Here is a 23,264-nt window from a genome sequence, read left to right on the forward strand (position 1 = left end):
TTTAACGCCCATTCGCATGACCTGGAGACTGAAAACCTTTCCCTGGGGCTTCTGCTATCACGACCATGTCCTTGCTAAGTGGCTGTGTAACGTCTGCTCAAATACTTCCTGCAGGAGGTGCACTTTATTGACATTGCCGTCTACTTCCTTGTGCTAAGCTAAAACCTGCCTCGGCGACATTACTCGTGCCACTGCGTCCAACTATGGCCGCCAGGGACATCTGGGACAGGATCAGTCCTTCCCCCACGTGACTGTCCCCCACAGACCTGAGGACGCTACTCTGGCCCCCCAGAGCCCTATCTTCTACACAGTAAACTTTTCCTCTCATGATACAGCTTTGAGTTTTCTGACCTTCTTGGTTGTTAAATATCAATACCAATCACAAAAATACTCTGCATAGTAGGCACTGAATACACTTCCAGGCATGTAGCTTTTGGGGAGCAGTATTAGAAGTAAAAGTAGAGACGATGGAGAGAAAAAGTACCTTTTGAAATTTTTACCATGCACATCTATTACTTTTATTTTTAAAGAAAGTAGAATAGAAGGCTATTATTGGGTTTCCAACAGCTCAAGAGTCCATTCAAGAAAGGCTCTGAGTCACCTTTTACAATGTGGCACTGCTGGCCCATGCATCCTGCAAGAGACCTTCTCAGCTCTGTGTGGAGAAGTGACAAGAACACTTGGAACTGACTTGGCTTCAACTGGCTCCGCCACTTGGTATCACAGAGCTTATCTCCTTAACAGTACAGTCTGTGCATCAATACCAATGTCACAGTCATCTGTTGATAAACTAAAAAAATGAAATAAAGAAAGACCTCATATATAATAGGTGTTCAATAAATGTTTGTTGAATGTCAATGTTGCAGCTAACACGCCTGACTTCTCTGGCCCTTCTACCCTTTTGAATCCTTAGATAACAACTTGAGTTTCTGGTGGCTTGATTCCTGCTCTTTACTGATCTATCGTAAGCCTGCCTCGTAGCACCTTACTACCTCTCACCCTGACGTCCATCTCCCAAGGACTTTGTTTCCTCTATTACAAAGCTCTGACAAGTCCTACTTATAAAGCTGCCCTGTACTTTCTTCTCTTATACTTAAATGAATCTCATGAAACTGATCTCCAGCCCATCTGTGGGCCAAGCAGCAACCAAATTCTGGTAGATTTCAGTTGGTCCCTTCACTTGTGAATGACTCAGTCCTGGTTCCTGCCATCCCCAGGTCTCCTGTGTACTCTGGGTCCTTCAGGACTGCCCAGCTTCTGGAAGCTTCAACAGCGCAGCCACATCCCCAGCAGAGCAGTTGCAGCTTCTGCCATGCTCTCAAGGATTAAAATACTGCACCCCTGTGGTATCTTGAGTGAACACCATGGTTCCTGGTGCATATAGAGAAACTAAGAACTTACCACCTGCAAAGGTATGGGGTGCAGTTAGGGGAGCAGTGGAGTAATGGCGATGAAGCACAATAAAAATTTACTGCAATGCCAAGGGAGGAAGGTTTTTCCTGTTCCCTCTAGGACTCCCCAGTCCCCTGGGAGACAAAACTGGATGCACAGCAGAGCAGCAGGTGGTCAACTACACAGCAGAACTCAGTGTCAACAACGTGTGGCACCAGCTTCCTCTGAAAACCATGTTTGCCATTTCAGAATGAGGTCGTAAAACCTGAAACTTCAGTGGCGACAAGCATATTAGTCAGGGCCACAGGCCATGCAGAAAGGTTAGTATAAAGACTCTGTTCTCTAACAGACACTCATTTAAATAGTTTTTTTGATTCTGAGGATGGTAGAGACTTTACTGAGTACTCCAATCACTTCAAAGGTTTTTCTAAGTAAAATTAGTAAGTGAAGAAAATTTCTTAGAAATACATTTAATTAGAAGAGGCTATTTTAATCCAAATTACATTAATACTCAGAAATTATTGTTTTAATGGATACCTACAGAGGGATTTTCTCCCATTTAGTTGAGAACTATTGCAACCAAATGGTTAATAACATTTACCATCCAAAGCCTTTCATGGCTCAGTAAATATGTGTTGAATAAATAGAGTGAATGTGAAATGGTAATTATTGTCAACATAGACAAAAATCTGTCAGTTAAAAAACATTTACTGAGGACCTACTATGCTCCAGGGGCTGTGGGATAATGTGGTCTTGGACTCAGAGTTTTGTGACTGTCATTTCTGGGTGATAGGATTACTGGTAACTTTTAATTCTTTTTGTATTTGTGTCTCATTTTCTCTAATGAGTCACTAAAAGAGTTTCTAATCAGAAAAAAACAGGGTTATTTCTATTTGGGAATAAAAAGATAGTAAATATTGCTTTAGCCTGTAATATGGACTTCAGTTTATGTCCAAGAAGGAGTAACAGGGACCAAATATACCCCTCTGGTTGAAATAACCAAAACACTGGACAAAATATCTGGAACATGGTTTTTCAGTTACTAGACACCAAGCAATGACGGACAGCGCTCCCTGGGAGAAGGAGAGTTTGTCCCCGCTTCCTCCCTTGATGGAGGCCGTGGAGCAGGGAGCCCTGGGAACTGCGCTGAGGAGGCAGAGCACCCAGGGAGACCAAACAGCTGGCGTCTGCAGGGCGCATTCCAGAAAACAGAGAGCTGCAGACAGACAGAGAGAGAGAGAAGGCCAAAGGTCTGCAGAATGGATCCCTTGAGGACCTGGCAGGTCAGTGTAGGAATGTGAGGAAGCTGCTGAAGTGGGATGGGAACTATCAGGAGGACTCACTGGGAGCGGCGCTTGGGCACGCAGGGGGCCGGGAGCGGTGCCTGCTGCTGCCGACCAGGCGGGGGAATCCGATGGTCCGCAGACACTGGGCAGAGAACTCAGGACGGCCTTGTGTTGGTGTTGGGGAGTGGCCGTCCCTAGACTAAAGCCAGTCCTGGTCCCACCTATGAACTACTAAAGGCAAGACACAGAGGCACCAAACTGCTTGCAAGCAACTTCGCTGCATCTACTCAGAGGCTCGATGAGCCAAGCACAAAGCTACACTGAGACACACCATAAGCAAAATGCTCAAAAGTTGACACAGAGGGAAACTTAACAGCAGCCTTTCTCTCTCACACACACACACACACGTGCACACACAAGACACACTTCAGTTAGAACAATGGGAGGGCCACGTCCTTATCACAAACAATGCAAGAGAAGAAAGCAGAGCAATGTCTTCAAATGCTAAAGGGAAAACACTGTTTATCTAGAAGTTTATACCAAATGAAAATATCCTTAAAAAATGAAAGTAAAACATGCTCATTGTACCACCATGATTTTTTGCATGTTCCTTCCCTGGGTAGGGATGCCCTCCCTCCATTGTTCTGCCTGGCTGAGGTATTCCCAATTTTCAAGAACCAGCTCATAAATTTATTGGTATGTTTGCTTTTTAAGAGGCCCTTCTTGAGTATTTACTATGTGTTTCACACTGCTAGACACCAATGATAAAAGATCAATAGTTAAGACAGACCAATTTCTTAAGAAGCTTACTGCTTCTTATGCAGCATATGTAACAAGAAGCACAAATATGCATGAATAATTAAATGTCCTGTGAGGTAGACTGGTGCCCAAAGGGCCACAGGGAACCATGCCTCCTAGTACCTACACCCTAGAGTGCTTCTCCCAGTTGACTTTGGGATTAGACATGTCACTTGCTTTGGCCAACAGGACATTAACTAACATGATTCAAGCAGAAACTTGATAAGCATTTGTATACTGGGGCCCGTCCTCCTAGAACTCCCCCTCAGAAGCCAGCAACCACGTTGTAAGGACATGCAGGCCATCCTGGAGGATGCGAGACCACGTGAAAAGAAGAGCCTGCATGGAGAGGAATGGAATCACCCCAGCTGAGCTCCTAGCTGAATGAAGCTGCATGGGTGACCCCAGACAACAACAAGTAGGGCAGAAGAGCCACTCAATCCTCCCAGAGAATCAGGAGAAATAAATCAGCACAGGAAGAGCATGGGCCAGAGACAATCTCACAGAGCACAGCTGCCTGAGCATGTGGCAGGGTGGCAGGAGTCCTACAGGGCAGGGGAAGGCATTCCCACCTGAGAAAACCGACCTGGGCAAGGGCGCAGGTGTGTGAGATGGAGGCACATACAGGGACTGAGGGAAGTTTCATACCGGTGCTGAGAGCAGCATGGGAAGGGGGGCCAGGCACTGGGACCAAGCGGGGTGGGAGCAGGGACGAGGCCACCTGGGGCCTGGCACGCAAGAAACGCTGAGGACCCTGGCCTTTACCTTGAAGGCAATGAGAAGACACTAAAAGGTTTTAACCATGGAACTGACATGGTCAGATCTGTAATTTTAAAAGGTAACTCAGACTACAAGACACTCATGAGAGAAATTAAAGAAAACACCAATTAATGGAAACGCATCCCATGCTCATGGATAGGAAGAATTAATATTGTCAAAATGGCCATCCTGCCTAATGCAATCTACCGATTCGATGCAATCCCTATCAAAATACCAACAATATTCTCCAACAAACTAGAGCAAATAGTTCATATGGAACCACAAGTGACCCCAAATAGCCAAAGCATTCCTGAGAGGGAAGAATAAAGTGGGGAGAATTATGCTCCCTGACTTCAAGCTCTAATACAAAGCCACAGTAATCAAGGCAATTTGGTACTGGCACAAGAACAGACCCATAGACCAGTGGAACAGAATAGAGAGTCCAGATATTAACCCAAGCATATATGGTCAAATAATGCACAATGAAGGAGCCATGGATATACAGTGGGGAAATAACAGCCTCTTCAACAGTTGGTGTTGGCAAAGCTGGTCAGCTACATGCAAGATAATGAAACTGGATTACTGATTAATCCCATACACAAAAGTAAACTCGAAATGGATCAAAGACCTGAATGTAAGTCATGAAACCATAAAACTCTTAGAAGAAAACATAGGCAAAAATCTCTTGAATATAAACATGAGCAACTTTTTCCTTAACACATCTCCTTGGGCAAGGGAAACAAAACAAAATATGAACAAATGGGACTACATCAAGCTAAAAAGCTTCTGTACAGCATAGGACACTATCAGAAGAGCAAAGGGCATCCTACAGTATGGGAGAATATATTTGTAAATGATATATCTGACAATGGGTTAACATCCAAAAAATATAAAGGACTCATATGCCTCAACACCCAAAAAACAAATAATCCTATTAAAAAATGGGCGGAGGATATCAACAGACACTTCTCTAAAGAAGAAATTCAGATGGCCAACAGACACATGAAAAGATGCTACAAATCGCTAATTATCAGGGGAATGCAAATTAAAACCACAATGAGATATCACCTCACACCAGTTAGGATGGCCAGCATCAAAAAGATAAACAACAACAAATGTTGGCGAGGTTGAGGAGAAAGGAGAACCCTCATACACTGCTGGTGGGAATGAAAATTAGTTCAACCATTGTGGAAAGCAGTATGGAGGTTCCTCAAAAAGTTCAAAATAGAAATACCATTTGACCCAGGAATTCCACTCCTAGGAATTTACCCTAAGAATGCAGCAGCCCAGTTTGAAAAAGACATATGCACCCCTATGTTTATCGCAGCACTATTTACAATAGCCAAGAAATGGAAGCAACCTAAGTGTCCATCAGTAGATGAATGGATAAAGAAGAGGTGGTACATACACACTATGCAATATCATCCAGCCATAAGAAGAAAACAAATCCTACCGCCATTTGCAACAACATGGATGGAGCTAAAGAGTGTTATGCTCAGTGAAATAAGCCAGGTGGAGAAAGACAAGTACCAAATGATTTCACTCATATGTGGAGCATAAGAACAAAGCAAAAACTGAAGGAACAAAACAGCAGCAGACTCACAGAACCCAAAAATGGACTAACAGTTACCAAAGGGAAAGGGACTGGTTGAGGTGGGTGGGGGGGAAGGGAGGGAGAAGGGGAATAAGGGGCAGTACAATTAGAAGACATAATGTAGCAGGGGGGGGCACGGGGAAGGCAGTATAGCACAGGGAAGACAAGTAGTGACTCTATAGCATCTTACTATGGTGATGGACAGTGACTATAATGGGGTATGTGGTGGGGATTGATAATGGGGGGAATCTACTAACCACAATGTTGCTCATGTAATTGTAGATTAATGATACCTAAATAAAAATAAAGGTAACTTGGAACTGGTATAAAGAATAAATTGAAGTAGAAAAAACCCTAAATGCAGGGAGGCTACAGTGGCAAGCTAGGACAGTCAAGGTGGTGACAGAGAGGCAATAGAGTATAGACACATTGAGAGGCAGAATGGGCAGGATTTAGTGAATGACTGGAAATGTTTTATACATAAGAACTATGTTTTACTCTTGCAAATTATAGTTACTTCTTACAGTGTTTATCTGTCCCCTGGAACACAGTCCTTTAGGACAAGGGAATCCTTACCTTTTCCTCAGTGCCTGGAATATAGGAGGTACTTGGAGAACATTTGTTGAATAAATGCAAATGTTTTGTGGGTGGGTCTGGAAAAATATTTGTGATACATGATATCATTTCTATAGGACAAAAACACCCTGAACACAAATCATTCTAATTCATATGTAACTTAGCAATTGCTTCATTTAGAGCTCTGGCTGATTGCATCTTATCTAGATGAAAACTTCAGGCTTTAGTCTGTGAATACAAACTGTTTTCACTGGGCAACATAAAGAATATCACTAATTCCTAAAAATGTAGGTAATCTTTCCAATGTACCAGAAAGTACAGACCTGGGCAGCCTTGCTGTCATACAGTGCATCATCTAAGACCCTGTTTCCTTCAAACACACCTCAGGAGGCACATAAAAGTAGACTCTGACGGTGGTTTTATTTTAAAAATAAAAAAGAAAGACAAAACAAAACAAAAATTCTTATAAACAAAATAAAACCCCAAATCTTACCTCCAGTGCCTTATCCAATTTGGCAGCTAGCCTTCCAATTTCATATAACAGCTGTGGGCTGACAGGAATCTCGGCTATGGGTCTTCCCGGGAGGTAAGTCAGCAGCCTCACCAAGTAGCTTTTGATTTCAGAGCCACTATCTAGATGGGTGAAGGATATACTCTGTCAACTATTCTCAAAAAAAATGATTAGAGGTGATGTGTTTTTGACTATTATTTCAGAGAATAATAGACATGACAAAACAAGAGGAAAAAAAATCTGCTGACCAAAAGCAAGTCAGCCGGGTTCTGCGAGGCAAGGCTGGTGGGTGGCAGAAGCAGGTAAAAAGGACTTTGCAACACTAACAGGCCCCTCGTGCACCTGCAGAATCATGGCCCCAACTTTGCAGGCCTAAACATAGATTACCTGCTCTGGTAAGTGAATGTCTACAGCACTTTTCTCTGTTTGTAACTGAGGAAAGTGTGATACAAAGAAAAGATCATTTCGGACTCACAGGCTTCTTCACGGGCAAACTGGGAAGAGCACTTGCTGCCGAGCGATCTCAGGCTGCTGCCTGGAGAACTCTATTAGGTACATCCCAGCATTTCAGCATTTACAGGTGAAAAGCACCAAGTCAGGTGAGGACTCTTGGCTTCAGGAATGTAAGTGGTGTGCCCATGGTCGCACATGCAGAAATGACAGAGCTGCGATCTGAAATCCCTGATTAATTGTTCTGTGTTCTTTCTATACCATATCACCAAAATATACAGCTGATCTGATGAATAAAAAAATTTATTTATTTTTGAGCTTAAAAAAAGTTCCCTTACTTTCCACATGACCCCTTAATTACTCATCTATTAGGCCCTTTCTAAGCAAGAATCACACCAGATCACGGCTCTGACCCTTCTGTTTCACACAGCCCCAGTCACCATTTTAGTGATGCTGTGGCTTCTCCAAACCACTGGAAAAAAAAAAAAGACGTGCCTACATTGGAACTATGAACTTGCTCTTGATATTTCTACTCATAGCTAAAATATACATGGACAGGCCATGACAGGTGAGCAGTTGCTTACCTATGGACACGAGAGAGGTGATGTTTCCTCCTTTAGTACGGCACACAGATGCTGTTGGAAATCCAGCTGCTCTCAGAAACATCATGATGTGACTCTGCACTTCGATCAGGTCTGGAGTTTTGCTGGACTCTGTGTTGCTTACTTTGAGGACATATTCAGCTGGGCTATCTGTAGTGTGTTTGGTTCTTGAAATGCATACGTGAAAATTCTGGTCATCATAGCTAGGAAGTGGATGGATCTTGGAAACTTTTAACCCAAACACTGATTCCACTAATGCAGAGGCTTGTACCTCACCGAAGGTGGGTTTGGCAAGAGCCTGTGACTGTTGATCATCTCCACCTAACATTATGTTTCAAGCAAACTAGAAAGGGGACATATAATGAACATGTTTATTTAAATGATTTTTCTTAGACCAACGTTTATCAATATTGATTCTATTCTATGTCAAATAAAGCCCTGAACTAAGTATAACCCTGAATGGAGTGAATTAATACTGAAGTGACTGAGTTCACCTTAAATTATAAATACTAAGTTCTCTACTGTTAAGCACTAAATAGGAGCTTGAAATAAAAAGTAAGGTCAGTTGCAAAAAAACGATACAGCTGAGTTCATGACCTATGAAATTACTACCTACCAAAACTATAACAGAAATTGAGAGAGAAGTTAGTACAGCCTAAGATATTCTTGATAAATAGGATCTGAATTGAGTTAGCAGAGTAGGATTTCAATAGAAGGAGAGAAGAGAATGTTTTCTTCCCCGTGGTAGTGCCACCCTCTGCCACACATTTTTCCTGAGCATCTATCTGTCATCTATATACCTAGGAAACACAATGTATGGCTTCCAAACATCCTTCAGGAACCAAGTATTTAAGGTCCTTGCAGTCTCACTTCCCTCTTTTCCCAAAATAGTTTTATTCCAATCCATCCTTTGTACTAAAATGTAAATACTTAATAACATTTGGTGAGTGGGTTGCATTTTGGGGTATAATTTTGATTGTTGTTCAAGGGATGTAGTTTTATATAAAAAGACTCTCATGAACAGATTAGCTCTTGTTGATAGAAATCAGAATAGCTGTTGCTCCTGGCAAGGAGGTGATATGGAAGAACTTTGAAGTTCTAAGAAAATGTTCTGTATCTTGTCTGGACTTTTCTTAGATGGGTGTACACATTTGTCAGAACTTAGCTTAAAATTTAAGTAAGCATAAGATCTGCAAATATCACTGAATGTAAATTTTACCTTAAAACAAAAAGCCCTTGTGAGAGATTAGCTAGGACCAATGGTTGAGGGTGAGGTCTGGGGTTTCAGAGTCCCCAAATCAGATTATATGCCTGTTAATGTCTAATCACTTAAGATCTATAGAAGCCAAAGCCCAACTTACTCCAGTGACGGTATGGGGATAAAATTCAAGGAGGGGGAGGTTCACTAGGGCTCTCCAGTGTGACCCCCTCCCTGCCTCAATCCCAAGGCCTGATATCTCAAGTGATAATAAAAGTACAAGCTTAAGATCCACTTCCCTCCCCTTCCTGCCTTCCACGGTCCTCCCGACCCAAACTGATCTGTACCATTTCTAAATGTGCACAGAGCCCCTCGTGCCACTGGCTGGTCTCCACCACCTGTGGAGTCACGGCCTTCTTGCCAAACACATCTCATGTTTACCTTCTTACCAGAACATTTGCTTTCAGAAGCAACTTAAGTCATTCAGCTTTTGTTCATTAGAAGGATTGTGACAAAGCCTGAATAGGGTTTCAAAATAATTTTCCCATCTGAAACTTCTGGGAACCAGTACATCCTGTCACATAGTATTGGGGCTTAAGACTTTACATGGAATTTAAACTTTCCTTCTAGAGATTTCTAAACTAGTTTAAGGTCGGTATTCAGAATGTAATATGAACTAAAGTTTCAAATCTAAGATGAAATCCTGTATACATTTTTCGAATCCTAAAGTGTTAAAGATATCAGAATAATGCTGAATTGTACATGAATTTGAAGTCCTTAAAATTGAAAGGAACCCTTAGAGGCATTGGTGAAAGTCAATCTTCCTTCCAGTCTAGAAAATGTTTCTATAACATCCTTGAATAGGGCTTGTTAAGCCTCTGCTTGAAGAGCATAGTTTTCTAAAGCAGTGTAATGTTGGTGTTCTAGCCCTCAAAAGACAGCCTGGTATAATAAAAAGTTGCTGTGCTAAGTGTATTTTAACACAATAGAAAAATGGAGGGAACAAAGTTGCCATGCTAGGAGAAGAAAAATAGATTTTAGTCTCCGCTCTGCTACCTAGCTTTGAAATTTGGACTCTTCACAGCTCTTCTAAAAGAGAGCTGGACTAGACCATCTCTGAAAATCCCTTCCACCGCTAACATTCTGTGCTTCTAAAGTTTTTCTTTTCTTAGCTTAAATTTGCACTTTTTCTTCATATATAAGGACTTCAAATTATACAACTAATGGCACAGATCAAGTCAGTTCCTGAAAGTAAATAAATGCAGAGAAATGTATTCATCAGAGATGTCCGTCTTAACCAAATGTCTCTGTTGTGTGTGGAGGGGGCAAGGAAGAGAATTCAAATCTTATAGGTAGTTTATCTATACTTCCTGTTAACGGTGTTTTACTTAGCTCTCCCCAGAATGCCCCCCAAGAAACAAGTATTTTCCAAATCCAGAGCTTATGCCAGAAACTCCCAACCTTTGTCTTACAACCAAGGGGAGGGGGGCCGTGGACCTTAAACTCTGTACTTCGTGCAAGGCACACAGGACAAGAAACGAGTCATTCCTGATTCCTTCCTCTCCCTCACACCCATACTGTCACAGTCTGGGAAAATCTACCTTAGCATGTCTTTCAAACCCACCCTTCTGCAATTCCTCTGCCACGTCCCTCTAAGGCTGGAGAGCAGCGGTTACACCCAGTACATTGCATCATCAGCACCTAGTCTAGTATCTTATTATGTCCATGGAAGGAATGAAGGGCCATCTTCACTCCACAGGTTCATGGGGCCGTTTATCCTCAAAGGGGGTGAGGAACCAGAAAGGCAGGGAAACTAGAATTTGCAGTTAGTCCGAGACAACAATTCATTAGCAGGTGCTCTAGGGCCTTCCTGCCGGTGCGGGGAACAGCGGCGGGCGCGAATGCTGCACAGGGGCGCGCGGTGCACGGGCGGGTTCCCAGCGGGATAGTCAAGCGTACAGTGCGGCCTCGGGAAGTGTCCCCACGCACCGGGACTGTGCGCCAGCCCGCGCCTTCCCTCTATAGGGGCCCGCGCTCCCACAGCGATCCCAGCCCAGCCCTGGGCTGCATCAGGTCCGGAGAGGGGGGTGACCGGCCGGCGCTTGCGGCGAGCCAGCCTCCCTGCTCTCTGGCAGCACCCCCGCCCCCGCCCCAGGGGCCCGGGCCTCTCCTCTGCTCCTGGTGCGGCTCACCGCAATCCCGAGGTCCCGAGCGGATCCCGCAGGCCGGCGTCCCGGCCCCGCAGGAGCCACCCCGCCCCGGACTCTGCCCGCGGCCCGGACCCGCCCCCGCCCGCGGACCCGCAGGAGCCCCCGCCTCCTTCCATCCAGGGATTCTGCCCGCGGCCCGGGCCCCGGCCCTCCTCCCAGACCGCAAACTCTGACTTATGATTGGCTCCTTGAGGCCCCGCCTTCACCAATTAACGCGGATGACTGGAAGGCGAGGCTCGCCTGGGCAGACCCGGACTTCACCCCGCCCCGCTAGGGAAATGGACACTAGCAGCTGAAAACAGAAATCCAGAGATCGGGCTTCCGGTTGGCTTCCGGCAGTTCTGCCCCGCCTCCTCACGGCGGTTACCTGTCAGAATCCGGCTACTTTTATTCTTATCCGGCTCATTTCTTACTTATGATTGGCTTTTCGAGATTCCACCCCGCCCCCCGTGAGCCTGGCCATTTGGCAGGCTTCTTGAGTGGCACCTCGCGGTTCCGCCCAGTCCGCGGAGTCTCCGCTGACAGTTTCTCCCCGGATACACGTACTCTGAGAGCAGCTGGCATCCTTGTTTCCCCTCCCTTTCCTCCTCCTGCTGAAAGCACGCGGCCCGAGGACGACTCGAACCGATGAGGCCGCGGGAAGTGCCGGAGCGGGGAGGGGTCCTGGCTATCGGAGCAGGGTCCGTGCTGCCGGCACCGACGGGGGCGTCGGTTCCAGGCTGCACGGGGCCCCCACCAACCCTGGCTTTCTCATCATTACATTCGGTGTAATAGGTGCAAAGGGAGCCTGGAGGCCGCCCCACCTGGCTTCCCAGAGCTGGGGTGGCAGTTCAGGGCTTCTGTGATGAGCGAGTCACACTGAGAAGTAGGACCGATACCTGGGGTCAGAACCCTTATTTATGTAGAGTTAACAGGTGGCTTCTTCCGGCGCAGGAACATGCCGAAACCTCACAATTGTCGGGTGGCTGCCTGGGAATCACTGCGTGCGGCCAGGTTGGCCGGCAGGCATATCTCCTGCAGGCGCCCCGGGGGACGTCTCGACGCCTCTGCAGCCACGCGGACACTGCGGAGGATGCCCAGCGCTCTGCTGGAAGAGAGTTCGGAACACCGGTCTACGACTGCAGCTCAGTCGGTATTTTGTTTTTGAACCCCGCGCCTTACAACCCCGGTCGTTACAGAATACTCCGGTAATCGATAGTCACCGCTATTGATGGTCTTGTTTTCCAAACGGGTGTCACCCACCTGCTGAGGGATGCGTCTCTGTCCCTTTCAGGCTGTCTCTACGGCCCCAGTGCGATATTCTCAATGTCTCATTTCTTTATTGTCAAACTTTGATTTGGGATTTCTGCAACTCAAATCTGACTCCTATTGGCCCCGTCAAGCCCCCTTCACGCTGTTCCCTCAGGCAATTCCTGAATTCTTGCCACCCTCTCACCATTCCATGTCTATTGGTCTGTTATTTCTCCCTACACACAATCTTCTTGGGATAAGGGAATGGGAAAACGATTGAACCAAGCCTCCTTCTACCCATTGTGCCTTTAGACTAAATACTGTATTTCATAACTTGCCCTTTTCACTGTAAATGAGAATTTCCTTGTCACTAAGAATATCCTCATTCATAAATATATTCATTTCTAATTGTCTTTAAGATCCACTGCTCAGTTGTATTACTGGATCTAAGAAGTGAACATCTCTAAGGCTCCTAATACATGCTGCCAAGCCATGTTTTTCCTTAATGCCACTACTGAATATCATAACGAAAAAAGCCCCATCAATCTGATAAGAAAAGTCACGTCGTTGTATTAACATAGTTATTTTCTTCTCCACCTGGCCAATACATGTTAGTACATAGTGGCTCTCAAAAAGAACTGTGAAACGAAATGAACAATTCGAAGACTACAGACATGATTTTATAAAACATTCTATAAAACGCAGTAGCCCAGTAGCCCATTTTATACTTCCTTTAACTATATATTGCAGTTTAAAATGCTCAAAATTGTGTCAGTGTGCCAACACAAATCTCAGAAAAAGCGTCAATACAAGCAAATTCTGTGGTTACACATACATATGCTTTTGCAATAAATGTTCCACTTCTGAAGTATAATACAAGCTTTATATAGTCTGATAGTTTAGAAAACTTATTAGCCAAACAACTTATGAAACAGCTGAATCTAATTTATAGTTCATAAGGTATCATTAAAACTGGCATCCAGTGAAAACTGAACTATCAAAATACAACACTGACGTTAAGCTATCTCCTGTGAACACCGGATAATCAAACTACTGGCATGTAGCCGTGTTGACATTTGCCTTTGTAATGCAAACAGCCTTCATCAAACACTGAACTGGAACTCTTAAATGTCCCAGTTTTGAATGAATCTTTATGATTACCAAATCTTAAACTTTAATCACTCATTTAGGTTGCTCTTAACAATGAGAGAATCAACAGATAATTTTGAGATCAGTGAGCAGTTGACCGTATTTACAAAGCGCTACTTCAGGACACTGGAGGACCATGGTCTTGGCTCCCAGATCTGGATGACTTGCTTCCCAGGAGCACTAATGAGCAGCCAGTGGGAGGAGGTGGTTCCATAAGCTGATAGGACCATGAAAACATACCATCTTTATCCTTCATCATCAAATAAAGGCTGTTTCCTCCTGTAATACACAACTTATAGCATGAGACTTCCAGTTCGGTCCTAAATGTTCACTTTACATTACCTCCAAAAAAGGTATATCTTCAGTGTAAACACATTGTGGAGAACCAGTAGGTTCTAAGTTATAAGGAAGCAGACTTCAGCTTGAAATAAGGCCTAATGAATCACCAAAACAGGCAGTTGCTTAGCACAGCAGTGTCCATCTCTTGAACATTCCAGAAAAGGTCATACAGTTACTTGATATTTGTCAAGGGATCCTGTTTTTAGGTGAGAGATTAGTCTCTTTAAATCTAAAATGTGATTCCATGAGTCTATTTGTTGGAGTAAGCCCTGAATCAAGTTTACTTCCCTGAGGCTAACCCTACTGCAGACTTTTTACCTTGGTTTTCATGCTCACTGGCCCTGAATACAAATAAATCACCAGGTCCAGGAATGAGGATGACCGTGATTCAGACTCTGGCAGTCACATGGGGAGTAACTAAAGCCCGAACATTTACACAGCATGTTTGAAAAGAAATTTCTGGATGGCATCCTATTTTTTAAGTTATGGTGTTTATTTTCAATTACAACAAAATATTTTGTAACAAGAGTCAAATATGTGATAATACAATTTCTTTATTAAAAATAATTTACAGCATCAGTAACATATACACAATTGTCATCAACTGAACTCTGCCTCCAATATATTTCTATACAATACTTAACATTATTGAACTTAAAACTGTTTCACTGCTTTGTTGGCTTTAAATAACAGACAATGATTTATAGTTTCTTAAGATATGTTTCAGTCACATATTATGTGTAAAATTGGAATGGCAGCACTACCACACCGGAGGGGAAAGAGTACTGAAAAAGCCAAAGCCCATCTCCTCCTCCAGATCAAGCTAAGATAGAATCGACATCCACTACCTTAAGTGCCTTCTCCAAAACCTAGGCAAAATAAGGTGTCTCTTAATGCGACCATACAAAAGTCTCAGTCAAATACTTTGCTGTCTTCCTATTCCTCACCACTGAAGTGAATGAGCACACCACCATCAGGACACGTGCCGAGACCTGATGCGGATTTACGCCCTCGCTGTACTTCCCCCTTCAGTCCCACTGCAGTCTGATTACCATAAAAAACGGAGCAATCTTCCAATCCCTCACAGATGTCAGTTTGGAGACAATACAGGAAAAAATGACGACTGTCATCTTAGACACTTTTCAGACCTAACAACGGCAACTCAGTGGCTGGGTGCCATTTTCACTGACTTCATTTTCTAGGAATAGCTAACCCCAAAGGTATGAAATATGGAAATGGTCTGTAGTATAATGTTTTATAAAAGATTAAAAAAAAATGCTGCTGCTCATAATGACTTTTGAAAAATATACTTTCCGTTCACAACAGTGACTTGCTTCTCTCATGTGCCTATTTACACTTCCTTTCCACAATTTTTGGAAACACAAAATTACCTAGAACGAGGGAACGGAGTTGTTAAGGAAAACAATAAACACCAGATGCCACATCTATGCAAACACAGATTCTGACTAGAGGCAGAACTGCAGGCACACCCTGGGACACACACCCACAACTCTCCTCCCCAGCTGACAGCCATGCTTATCAAGCTTTTTGGTTCTCTTTAAGAGATTAAGAGAACCTTGATTTTGTTCCTGAAATACAAGAGCTGTTTGTACAGTAACTGGACTAGGCAGACTGGAGATGTAAACGCTTAATTCATAGCTTGCTGGCTTTATCATCTCCATCTCCTGGACCAGCTGTTTATGAAGATGCCCACAGGCTGCGTAACGGGAGTATGGCTTAGGGATACAGACCTTTTCTCCCACACAATCTGCAAGTACCACTTCTTCCAAGCAAGTAACAGGTATTTTAACATTCAACTTCTAAATTCTCCATCCCTATCTCATGTTTTCATGTAAATTAAACACACAGGCACTGACACACAGCACAGTATCAAGAACACATATTGATTTGAAAATACAAAATACATTTATAAGACATTTAAATAAAGGGAAATCATTTCATCGAGATCTAGTCCATTTAATTGTCTAAACACGTACTTGCAGAATATTTTCAAAAGATTGTATCACTGATTACGTGCAAAGTTCTCAGTGGTCTTCACCCACTGGTTTGGATAGTTTCAGCATTTCAGCTTAAAACAATTCTTTATTCTGTGCAATGTGAGTTAATTCTGAGTTGCATTAACGTGGTGTAAAGATCTCCACGTGAAATTAAAAATCACTACAATTAGCCTTTTGCCTTTTGTTAAGTTTAGCATCTTAATTTAAAATGAAAGGCACAGGACTTTTCTGGAATAGATTATCCAACCTTTTCCTAACAAGTCACCAAACCTCTTGTTGACAGAAGATTCAATGTGATAGACATGCTCAGAGAGAAAAATTCAGACACAATTTAAGTATTTCATCCTGATGGTCAGCTCTGCTTAAAACAAAAACATAATTAACAGAATCATGCATCCCAGGTAAATGATTCAAAATGACAGGAGGTCAATTTAAATAATTAAGAAATAACATTTTTAAAATGCTTAGGACTGAGTTACCATATAATTTAGGGTGGATAATTGAAAAAGTCCAGAGAAAATCATTTTAGTGTTTAATGATTAAATAAAGTTCTCTTCTGCAACTATAAATGGGTGTGGAATTTTGAAAACATTTGGTCATAGGAAGTTATTGTATCACATTAGGTGAGTAAACAATCTAATCCAATTAATACAGTGCCATCTGAGATTTGCCAAAGAGTCACAGTAGCAAATTACTAAAAAATTAAGAGCTGCATATGGGATTACAGGATACCTATTTTCACTGCTGGCAACAAAGTGCTACACAGAGGTTACTCTGTGAGCCATCTTCCAATGTGGAGTGCACCCTGGCTGGCTGGACAGAGTGACTGTGCCTGGCGCAGGTTGTAGCCCTCGCCATCAGACTGGGACTGACGATAATCCTGGCCTGTATTACAAACTAAGAATGCCAACTATGCCCAGCTCAATTCTGAAAAGGAATTAGTATGTCTGCAAGTCCATTCATACATCATATTTCAACTCCCACAAATTTAGTCTCATCTGGTTTCTTGTATTTCAATCTGCTCTTAAACCAACAAACAGTAGTACAGTTTAACAGGTGCAAAACTAGACATGACTTCAGGAAGGTCACTCATGTAAGAATCTTCAACACAAGTTCAAATTCTGCCTTTATTTACAAACTGGTCTGATAAAATATCCCCCCCACACTTATGGTCTCTTCCACAACACTCTTCACACGTTGATTTTAGCAATGTTAATAGCACCATTCATTATTATTTAAAATCAAAAAGACTTCATTTCAGTCACTACACTGATCCATAATCATTTCCATCCACGGATAAGTGTGCAAAGTGGGCCTATCTGCCGCTCCGTGGTGAGGGTTCCTGGGTCCAGCACAAAAGGCCATGTTGCAGTTACCAGTTAGGAAGGTATCCGTGGTGAGCAGTAGATACTATGAGAACTTCCGTGCCACAAAGTTTAATAATCCTCCATGTTTGTACAATGTTACTTCCACCTCATTTTCAAACGAAGCGATCACGCCGAACACCTTCCCAGTGCTTGTCTTTAAACAAACAGAAACACCCCACATAAGCGGGTTAACACTCTGCATCTTCATAGTGGATGACTATACTTGCCACACCCTTATTCTAAGAAAACTTCCTCCCGCTGGAAAAATTCCCGACTCACCTGACCAAGGCTTCACAGCTAAGTGGGAAAATATCTTACTCCCTAATAACAAGTGTTGTATCGCCTAGAACACTAAACAAACCAAATGACTCAGGTCCTGATTTATAAAGCAGGGAGGTCATACTCCTTCGCTCATTTTACATTAATGTCCGTTGCGTGCATTATCTGCTCCTCTCTTCCCTTCCTTCCCCTTACCTGTCGTCTGTTATTACTCTAACCCTGAATGCTCTACTCTGGCTTCTCTTGGAGTGATATGTCTGCTGAAATCAGGATCAGGGCAGGACGAAGAACTGATAACCAGGAAAAGGCAGCTTACTGAGCAGCCAACGCTTCCCACTTTTCCTCAGAACATCCACGACATAAACCCAGGTTCAGGTACCCAGGAAACAGCCACCTGAAACTGTAATTTATGTTCACTAACTGACATGGGTATGCCATTTACTGTTAGGTGCCTTTTACTCAATTTGGAACCATCTACTTGAGTACATGGTACAAAATCATACATTTGACCATTTTAGAGATACCTTCATATTTAATGTGATTCCAGGGAACAGCTCTTCCGGAAATGTTACAGAGAACGTTTCTCTGCCAGAGAGGCCCAAGGAATTTGCATTTTCTCCAGGAAGGAACTGAAGTGGAGCTATGCCAATTCCAATCAAGTGATCTTTGTGAATTTTTTCATAACTTTCGGCCAAAACAGCTTTCACACCCTGTAACAAACATGCATTTTATTTCCTTCAGTCACCTCTAAAAGTCATTTTGCTTTACTGAACATTTAAAAGGGAAAAAATTCTACCTTTGGCGTTTCTGTAAAAGCTTTTAACCCAATGCCCTGTACTACAGGCCAATGTTTCAAAGAACCCTTTTAGAGATTGTTCTGCTGTATCTTTGAGCAGTGCCCTAAGTTCTCCTGCCTGCCCCCTGCCAGTCCGCGGTTAAGATCTGCCAGTGCCAACCACCCACGACGATCTCTACAGGTGGGGCAGCTGCTGGGAACTCCAGCAGGGCGCAGGATGCCTCCTCTAGGTCACAGTGGGTCCAACATGGGTGTTCACCAATACTCTCTCTTGAAATACCACTAAAATCAAGGGACAAAGAAGCATAATTCCGTAAGAACAAAGAGAAGAGGATAGTGAATTCTACAGATATTTAGAAGACAGAGGTAGGTAATTGACTTGGCAAACAACACTGAAGCTGCAGAATGATAAACTGAAATTAAACAGTGATGCCAATAAGATCTGAGCCGATTTGCAACTGAACGTAGACAAAGGCTTGATACTCAGAGCAAGAGGTTCTCAGAACACTGTTGGAAGTTTGTAAGAAGCAGTAAGATCTCAGCTCAGCCCCCACTCCAGAAGAAGAGAGGTTTATTCTTGGAAGAAAATAAGTTAGATGGGCCCCAGGCCCATGTTTCTCACTTTTTTTTTTTCCATTATTTTCCCACCAGTCACATTTTTCCTGTTGTTAAAAAAAATTCATCCAAGCCAATTTGAAGATCTAATTGGTTTCATTAAGCAATTCAAGAATCGGACAGCATCTCCCCTGGCAAATACAGATGCTTCCCAAAGGGCTACAGAAAGGAAAAAGTTTTTAAAAATAGGGCAAGGAAATCATAAACAGAAAAAAGGATTATTTCAGGTGAGGTCGCCTTTATTTGGGGACAAATGCTCTTACTGGGTGGCCTAACCTAATCCTCCTTTGGGGGATGAGAAGGACACATGCGTCATTATCTAACTGACTCCAGAGATTCCCGACTAACTCCATTTCTAGGGGAGGCTGAAACTGCATTTAGGTAGGTATTAAGCCCCAGTTTGGTGACCTGGCCTAGAAGTGACACCAAGTGTTTGTCTTTTTAACACTGTCCATCCACCCAAAATTTTAATACCACAATTATTCTGTAGTCTACTTATGTACTGTATATACATCTGTATAACAAAAGTAAGATTTTAATATCCCTGCAGAGAATGGATGCTCTGGACTGAGGAACACAGGGCACAGGGGCAGGAAGGGGTGAGCACATGTTCAGAAACAGGGCACTGAGTAAGTCTGCGTCCAATGCGTCCACTTCCTTGAAGAAACTGAATGGCCTCGGAGAAAATCCTTACAGATCTAACATGTAGGACTCCCTACATGGAAGAGGTGGCTTGCCATCCAATCATCTACAGTGCAGGGGCCAAAGGCAGTGCACCCCAAGGTGTGCCGCTGGAGCCATGCAAGCTGAAAACAGACTAGATGTGGCAGGCAGGCAGGGACATGGCACTGTCGATTCAGTTCCTCTCTGCGCCCCACTGGCTGTGTGTGGCCCATCAAACATTTGTTTACCAAATATCTACTCTTTCATATGCCTGTGAATTGCTTCCCTTTCCCTCTTAAGTCAGAGACCCCACGCCCTTCCCCTTAGTTCAGGACACATGTACCTAACTGTCTTTGGAATCTAAGGGCTATGGATTCCCCATAATTCAACTTTGGTTTTTTTCTCCTGTTAGTTTGTCCCATGTCAATTTAAATCTTAGAGCGGCTAAAAGGACGCCGAGGGATACAAGAAATTTCTTCCTCCGCAATAGGAAGGCCCATTAACTGACAAAACACAGCCCATAACCACAACATGTCACCAGGTTTTCCACGTCTGGATGAATGGACAGACCAGGGTCACCAGCTGTATGAGGAAAGCCTCCAACATAAAAAGCAAGGACTAAGGAGATTAAAGATGGCAGCATGAGAGGTGAGACAGACAACTCCTTCAAAAACCACATGTAATACGAAAATATAGTTAATACCACTAATCCTAAAAGAACAACAGGAAAGAAGGCTGCACCAGACTGCATACACCTAGAGAACAGAGCAGACCTCATGAAACAGGGTAACGTACCAAAGCCTTGATCCGGCAGGACCCAAGTCCTCCCCCCACCCAAGCTTACCTGTGGGAGGAAGAGAAACGGAGCAGGGACGGGGTGGAAGCCTAGAACTGCTGAACACCCAGCCCTGGAGATCTGCTTTAGGGGCACAAACCGACATTTCATGGTGCTCCGGAGATTAGTGGGGTTGGAAAGCTAAGACAGGCGGACTACTTGGAGACTGAGATTCCAGCCATTTGTGGAGGACAAGGATCCACATCCAGCTGCTCTGGGACAAAAGAAAGGCAGGCACTCTGAGAGACTCCCTAACAGCGAGAGGGCTGCTAAAGGGGCAAGGAGCGCACAGAGCTTGCTGCTCAGGAGAAAGTATAGGTGGACAAAATTGTCTGGGAGCACTCTGCCCAGTAGGTTGGGACCTTTGAGGAGCTTCAGACGCTCCATCCCCCCAGCTGGCTACTCAGATCCGAGGCCATCCACTGTGATACGCAGCCTGCTGTGCCTTCCGCCTGGCCTGCCAGCATGAACTTTCAAACCAGCAGTCCATGCCCTGGCGTCAGGCCAGCCAGAGGAAGGCCCCGCTTACGGCAGCTACAAACACAAATCACAGAGGCTTACACCTGTGTGCTTGGCCCGCTGGTTCTGACAGTGGAGACAGGCGCTGCAGCCGGGAAGCAGGCAACAGCTCTTTCCTCCCCTTCCAGGCACCAACACTGCTCCCCTGTGACCCCTAACATAATTCCAGGGGCTGAGCAGCTCCAGAGATTAGTGCTTCCGGGCACTACAGCGTGCCACCTACAAATATGAAATGTCAAAGGAACCTGGTGCAAACCCAAATCTCACAAACACCAGAAAAAGGGCCAAGTGAAACCGAACTCACCAATCTTCTTGAAAGAGAGTTCAAAATAAAAATCATAAATATGCTCATGGAGGTACAGAAAAATATTCAAGAATTCAGGGACGAACTTAGGATGGAGATTCAATCATTAGGAAATTCCATATCTGAAATGCAACATACAATGGAGGGATTTAAAAGCAGATTAGATGTAGTAGAAGAGATGGTAAATGGAATACAAATTAGAGAAGAGGAATACAGAAGCTGAGGCACAGACAGAAAAAAGGATCTCTAGGAATTAAAGAATATTGAGAACTGTGTAACCAATCCAAACAGAACAATATTCTCATTATAAGTGTACCAGAAGAAGAGAGAGAAAAAGGGATAGAAAGTATCCTTGAGGAGGTAATTGCTAAAAACTTCCCCAATCTGGGGAAGGAGATAGTCTCTCAGTCCATGTAGGTACACAGAACTTCCAACACAAGGGACCCAAGAAAGACAACACAAAGACATATAATAATTAAAATGGCAAAGATCAAGGATAAGAACAAACTTTTAAAAGCAGCTAGAGAGAGAAAAAAGATCACATAACAAAGGAAAACCCTTCAGGCTGTCATCAGACTTCTCAACAGAAACCTTACAGGCCAGAAGGGAGTGGCATGATATATTTAATGCAATGAAACAGAAGGGCCTGGAACCAAGAATACTCTACTTGGTAAGATTATCATTTAAATTTGAAGGAGGGATTAAACAATTTTCAGATAAGCAAAAGCTGAGAGAATTTACCTCCCACAAACCACCTCTACAGTGCATTTTGGAGGGACTGCTACAGATGCAAGTGTTCCTAAGGCTAAACAGATGTCACCCAAGGGATAGACAAAGAGTATAGAATATGATACCTAATATATAAAGAATGGAAGAGGAAGAAAAGGAGGAAAAAATAAAAGAACCTTTAGGTTCTGTTTGTAATAGCATACTAAGTGAGTTACATTAGACTGTGAGATATGAAAGGAATCATCCTTGAACCGTTGGTATATTTGAATCTAAAACCTGCAATGGCAATAAGTACATACCTATCGATAATCACTCTAAATGAAAATGGTCTGAACACACCAATCAAAAGACACAGAGTCACTGAATGGATTAAAAAACAAGGCCCGTCTATATGCCACCTACAGGAGACTCACTTCAAACGCAAAGACATACACAGACTGAGAGTAAAGGAATGAACTAAGATATTTCATGCAATTAATAGGGGAAAAAAAGCAGGAGTATCAGACAAAATAGATTTCCAAACAAAGAAAGTAACAAGAGACAAAGAAAGACATTACATAATGATGAAGGGGTCAGTCCAACAAGAGGATATAACTATTACAAATATCTATGCAGTCAACACAGGATCACCTACATATGTGGAACAAACACTAACAGAATTAAAGGGGGAAAAAAGAGTGCAATGCATTCATTTTAGGAGACTTCAACATACCACTGACTCCAAAGGACAGATCAACCAGACAGAAAATAAGTAAGGAGACAGAGACACTGAACAACATGTTAGAACAGATGGATCTAACGGACATTGACAGAACACTCCATCCAAAAGCAACAGGATACACATTCTTCTCAAGTGCCCATGGAACATTTTCAAGAATAGATCATATACTAGGCCACAAAAAGAGCCTCAGTAAATTCAAAAAGATTGACATTGTACCAACCAGCTTCTCATACCACAAAGGTATGAAACTAGAAATAAATTACACAAAGAAAACGAATAAGCCCACAAACACATGGAGGTTTCATAACATGCTCCTAAATAATC

General features: G+C 43.3%; 2 protein-coding genes across 7 annotated transcripts in view; both read right to left on the bottom strand.

Moving 5' to 3' along the window:
- Window positions 1-11,507, bottom strand: part of HYKK (hydroxylysine kinase) — a 40,782-nt gene extending 29,275 nt beyond the window's left edge. For 4 of the 6 annotated variants that reach the window (XM_073227296.1, XM_073227297.1, XM_073227293.1 and 1 more), the window contains exons 1-3: window positions 11,359-11,493; window positions 7,951-8,311; window positions 6,899-7,038 (exon numbers count right to left, since the gene is read on the bottom strand). In XM_073227296.1, the coding sequence (XP_073083397.1) occupies window positions 6,899-7,038; window positions 7,951-8,296 (486 nt within the window). In that variant the 5' untranslated portion in view covers window positions 8,297-8,311; window positions 11,359-11,493. Of the gene's footprint in view, window positions 1-6,898; window positions 7,039-7,950; window positions 8,312-10,790; window positions 11,326-11,358 lie in introns of those variants that run through there. The other 2 variants (XM_073227298.1, XM_073227294.1) reach the window with 2 other exon arrangements.
- A 3,123-nt stretch (window positions 11,508-14,630) lies between these two features.
- The window catches only part of IREB2 (iron responsive element binding protein 2), a 54,895-nt gene continuing 46,261 nt past the window's right edge, over window positions 14,631-23,264 (bottom strand). The window contains exons 21-22 of the mRNA XM_073227227.1: window positions 18,283-18,468; window positions 14,631-17,633 (exon numbers count right to left, since the gene is read on the bottom strand). Coding sequence (XP_073083328.1) covers window positions 17,523-17,633; window positions 18,283-18,468 — 297 coding nt within the window. The 3' untranslated portion in view covers window positions 14,631-17,522. The remainder of the gene's footprint in view (window positions 17,634-18,282; window positions 18,469-23,264) is intronic.

This window comes from Manis javanica, chromosome 18, assembly GCF_040802235.1.
Source record: "Manis javanica isolate MJ-LG chromosome 18, MJ_LKY, whole genome shotgun sequence".
Lineage (NCBI taxonomy): Eukaryota > Metazoa > Chordata > Mammalia > Pholidota > Manidae > Manis > Manis javanica.